This window comes from Oryzias melastigma, linkage group LG3 (assembly GCF_002922805.2).
Source record: "Oryzias melastigma strain HK-1 linkage group LG3, ASM292280v2, whole genome shotgun sequence".
NCBI classification, from domain to species: Eukaryota; Metazoa; Chordata; class Actinopteri; order Beloniformes; family Adrianichthyidae; genus Oryzias; species Oryzias melastigma.
The window spans coordinates 11,090,655-11,095,833 of record NC_050514.1 but is presented as its reverse complement, the minus strand read 5'-3'; the positions used below and the strand labels follow the sequence as shown (position 1 = coordinate 11,095,833).

General features: G+C 40.5%; 1 protein-coding gene across 1 annotated transcript in view; it reads right to left on the bottom strand.

Annotated features, from left to right (window-relative positions):
* leo1 (LEO1 homolog, Paf1/RNA polymerase II complex component) overlaps positions 1 to 5,179 on the bottom strand; it is a gene marked incomplete at its 3' end in the record, with an annotated part of 16,791 nt that overhangs the window by 7,112 nt on the left and 4,500 nt on the right. The window contains 6 exon segments of the mRNA XM_024296000.2: positions 3,600 to 3,734; positions 3,830 to 3,924; positions 4,030 to 4,114; positions 4,259 to 4,407; positions 4,514 to 4,608; positions 4,692 to 4,796. Of these exon segments, the coding sequence (XP_024151768.1) occupies positions 3,600 to 3,734; positions 3,830 to 3,924; positions 4,030 to 4,114; positions 4,259 to 4,407; positions 4,514 to 4,608; positions 4,692 to 4,796 (664 nt within the window).

Below are 5,179 nucleotides of genomic sequence, written 5' to 3'. Positions count from 1 at the left end.
TTCTTCATTATGCATTTTTTGGCCCCTGCGACTTATACTCCGGTGCGACTTATAGTCCGAAAAATACGGTAATCTAAATTAAATAAATACTAATTAAGTAACCCTCACTTTAAAAGATTACCATTTTATTTTTATTTTCCATTTTTTTCCCCTCTGTGTCCTCAGCTGTCTTACACTTCTGGGTTTTGTTATTTTAGTTTGGGGTTGGACCTTGGTAGTCTTAGTTAGTAGGATTTATTTATTTGTTTTCTTTAGGTAGTTTTGGTTAGCCAGCCCTTAGCGGGGAGCTGCTGACTCAGTCGACATGTCTGGGTCAGCAATCTCACCGATTTATTTTATGTTAGGCCAAGGAGCCACCATGGAGAGACAAAAGAGCCTCGTGTGGCTCTGGAGGTTGCAGACCCCTTATCAAGCTAGTGGATGCATAACCCAACCCCAAGCACTACTGTAGCTTCGATTGCATTTCTATGTGCCTTATAATGCAGTGCGCCTTATATATGAAAAATGTTTTAAAATAGGCCATTCATTAAAGGTTTAATTTTGTGTTCCTTTTTGTTGATGTTTCTATTCACTCTCTTAAATAAGTCCCACCATTTGACCTACTTTGAAGCTAAAAATGATAAATGTATTATATATATATATAGTATATTTTTTATTATTTGTTTTATTTTTTTGTTTTACTTTCATTATTTTGTTTTCCTACCTGTTGTTTCTGTGCATGATCCTAAAAAAAAATCCTAGCATTTTTACGTACTTTAAGCTAAGGTGCTAAGATTTAGATTTTTTTTTTTTTTTTTTGTAGATGTTTCTATGAACTTTCCTAAAGATCCTACTTTTAAGCTAAGATTTTTTTTAACCTACTGTTTTTTTTTTTAAATATCACTAATCACATTGCTAATAAAAAAAACTAAGGAACTAGGTAAACGGTGTCACTTAAACTGCAGTTTCTTTAAACAGTTTCCGAAGAGGTTCTGCGTCGCTTTGTGTCACCGTGTTTAGCTTCTCCTGAAGGGAAGCTTCTTTGATTGAGAATTCTGCCCTGTCCCTTTGTAAGGCTTTCCTTAAATTTAAAATTTCCTGCCTCTCGCCGTCTAAGCTTTTTCTTTTTTTGTCAATCAAAGCAGACTCAAGTTGCAAGAACGTCTGGCTTTTTTGCAGGGACATAAATTCTTCCAGCATTACTACAAGTGTGGCATGTTCTCGTTTTACATCAAATATTGCCTCAGCCACTTTGACCTTTATCTCCGATAAGGATTCCTCCACTATTTCCTCCTCTGTCGTCTGTATTTCTTTAGAACACTTGTTACATTGGGCAAAGTATTCATCAAGATCAATACTTTGTTTTTCCAAAGTCTCCTTGTTCTTCAGAATTGACGGTGAACTCTGCTCTTCTTCAGGAACTTTAGGTTGTTTTTTCCTTTTAAGTTTCCGTCTTAAAGCTTGGAAGAATCCTTTTTTCCGTTTAGTCTTACTGTGCTGGACATTCTCCTCCTCCAGAACTTCTTCAAGCTTCTGGCTGTCATTTGTTTCTCCCGAACACTGAGATTCTTCACCCCCTTCTTTTTTAGGGTCCTGCTCATTAGTGATCGATCTGCGTTTTTTCACATATCGATATCTTGGGTTGATCGGGAGCTTCCCTTTGTCCTTCACCCTCCTCTCCTCAGACTCTGAATCTTCACTGTCCCATACTAAAGCCTGTTTATTATTTTCAGGGGTTAGTCTTTGGGAGCAGCAAGGTTCATCCTTATCTTCACTTGAGGTATCCAGATAGGGATTTTTGTACTCTTCTGAATCGTCACTGTCCCATGCTGAAGCCTGACTTTTATTGTCAGGTCTTAGGCTTTTGGAGCAGCCAGGTTCATTCTCGTCCTCATTGTCCCATGCTGAAGCCTGACTTTTATTGTCAGGTCTTAGGCTTTTGGAGCAGCAAGGTTCATTCTCGTCTTCACTGTCCCATGCTGAAGCCTGAATTTTATTGTCAGGGCTTAGGCTTTTGGAGCAGCTTGGAGCACTTGTGGTCTCAAGATGGAGATTTTTGTTCTCCTGCAGGCTCGCCTTCTCAGACTCTGAATTCAAACATTCCATTGACAAACCTTCTTTTTCATTGTCAAATGTGAATTTGATTTCAGAGCTGCAGGACACATTCACGTCTTTACTTGTGGTGCCCTTAACGTCTGATGGCCTGGGAGCTCGTTTTCTTTTGAAAAAACGCAGAAAACGTTTTTTCTTCTTTGGAGCCTCCGCTGTCCTTTCAGATTCCATCTCGCCACCTTGTGTTGACGTTGCTTGGTGACGTTTTTTCTTGAAGGGAAACATTTCGGTGAACAAAACTCCAGAGGACAACCAACTGTCTTGTGAAAAAGATGTCAAAGCATTTTTTCAGGGTCATATATGTATTTAAACTTTCAACTCATGTTTTGATGACATCACAGGTTGTAACTATGATGTCATATAAAGAAAATTAATATTGTGTGACACCACTGTTTTGTCTCATCTAATAACTCAAGTTTTGATGACATCACACATTGTCACTGTGATGTCACATGGTGACAAATATGGAGGATAGTTAAAGAAAGGTGGGAGTATTACCAACAAAAAGAGCCAGCAAGATGCTCTATATGAATCTTTATTACATTCACATGTACACTCATCTGCCACTTTTTATAGTCTACTTTGCTTGTACCGGGTCTGACACCATTTTTGTCTCAGAATTGCCTTAATCCTTGGGGGACTTAAATGTCAATTAAAAACTTGATTTTTAAAATTCATCTAAATTGAATGCTTAGGTGTAAACACTGAAACTGTAATGTTGGTTGTGGATGCTGAAGCAGTTGTTGAGCATTCATGCAGCTTCTCCAAGTATTTGGTCTGAGAAGACAGAGACTTCAGGCGGACTTAAGGGGCTCTAAGAGGCTTACAGGGATCACACAGATAAAACCTGTGCAGCTTGAATGCACAAGGTGATCCAGAGACTTAAAAAAAAACAATTCTGAATGAAAGCCACCATTGCTGCTTGGTATCAAAGCCTGTGGCTTATTTTAAAGTGGTTCTCCAATTATCTTTTGATCTACTGTTATAGTGTTCCCAGTGGTCTTTTAATTATGATTACTGGTATGTCGCATTAACCAAAATAATAAAAAAAAACGTTGTCGTTTTCTAGGACATAGTTTCTGCAGGGCAGCAGGTGTTCATTAGAAATTCAACTCTGAGTTGTAGCCTTGGGCTGCACGGTGGCGCAGTGGTTAGCGCTTTTGCCTCACAGCGAGAAGGCCCCGGTTCAAATCCCGGCTGGGACCTTTCTGTGTGGAGTTGCATGTTCTCCCCGTGCAAGTGTGGGTTTTCACCGGGGACTCCGGCTTCCTTCCACTGTCCAAAAACATGTTTTGTAGGTGAATTGGTGGCTCTAAATTGGCCCTAAGTATGACTGTGTGAGTGAATGGGTGTGTGATTGTGGCCCTGCGACAGACTTGCGACCTGTCCATGGTTGACCCCGCCTTCACCCATCAGTAGCCGGGATAGGTTCTGGCACCCCCGTGACCCCGAAAGGGAAGAAGCGGCCAAGAAGATGAATGTGTGTGACTTCCAGACAGAGGTGTTACCTGAATGTGAGCTTGGTCTTGAAAACAGCCTGTCCCTGCAGTCCAGTGCCCTGTCGGATGAACAGGTGGTTGTGGTCTCCCTGAAGAGGAGCTTTGTAAACGTCAAACACTTCATTCCCCAAGTGGAGGGACATGCTGCCGCCAGAAAAAGAACATTTTAAAGCATGCCAGACAAAGAGGTTGCCATATCCATGTTGCATGCTCAATGTGAGGCTTTTTGTGGCACACACCTGCCGTCAGACCACTTGACAATGCGCGCATTGCTCTCTCGTGTTTCGTTTCCCTCTTCGTCTCTCTTTGCTCTCCACCGGATGGTGTTTTCCACCTGTTGGATGAAGGGCGATACTACCATGAACCCTTGCCATCAAAGTCAAACAATCAGGCGTGTTTTTATGATGCAGTTTTCTGTACTGTAATGTTTTCAACATGCCTTTAGTTTGAGCCTGGTCCGGCCCTCCTCATCCAACATTTCTTCATCCTCAAATTCATCCTCATAGTACTGGGGATCAAAGGGTCTGACAACATAAACATAAAAAATAAAACCATTTCATCAATATCGAAACATTTCTCCCATTTATCGGTCTTTCACTTTCGTATTTTGAAATAAGTAGCCATCAATACAATCATTTATACCAAATGTATTTAGGTGGGATTCTAACCTGGGCTCCACTGACAGGAAGTTAGGTAGCTTAACAAAATAAAGCTCAGATCCAAGGTCGGTGCAGACTTTTGGAATCTCCACTTCAATCCGAGTTTCAGGTGCAGGCTCCTCTTCTGTTGGCTCTCCTTCCATCCCATCATCACCATCCTGAAAAGAAAGGGTCACAATGTTTAAAGTATGACACTGGAAAGAAAAAAAGGAGCTGGATGATCGGTTTATCAAGGGTGCATGACTCAAGAGGACATATGGCTACCAGAGGCTGTCCTGGGGTGGGAGGCTTCTCCGCATCACTTTCGGAAGAGATGTCGTCAGCTTCTCCAAACAGATCATCTGCTGCAGTTTTCTTTGCTGTGTAACAATAAGAAAAAGGGCAAAATATGAATAACAGAGAAACACAAAAAGTGTCATAATTCCAGAGGAACTCATCTTACTTTTCTTAGTTTCAATATCACTGTCTGAATCGGAATCAGAGGCCAGTTTTGGTTTCGTTTTTTGTCTGATGAAGTCATCCTCACTGTCGCTGCCTTTTGGAGACTCTGGAAGTAAAAGGCATTAGGGTCGTTATATAATTAAAAAACAAAAGAAGAGGTTCAGACAACCAAACCTTAGAGCTCAGGATAAAACATAATTGTACAATCTGATGATAAAAAGCCTCAAAGTCCCACTCCAACTATTTTTTTTATTTTTAATTGTTGGAAGTGTTTTTTTTTTAAATATGAAAATCCAGTTTTTAGCAAAAATCAGAAAGCCTGTGTCATTTTTTAGAACTCTTTTTTATGCACATCAGCAAGAGATTATTAGAAATCTGACTCTGGGTTGTAGGCAGAACTGTTGGAGCAGAAGTAACCCTACATTATAAAAACCCACCATTACTTTGTTTACACTCTCTCCTGTTAGCTTTTATCGTTTCACAAGTCCA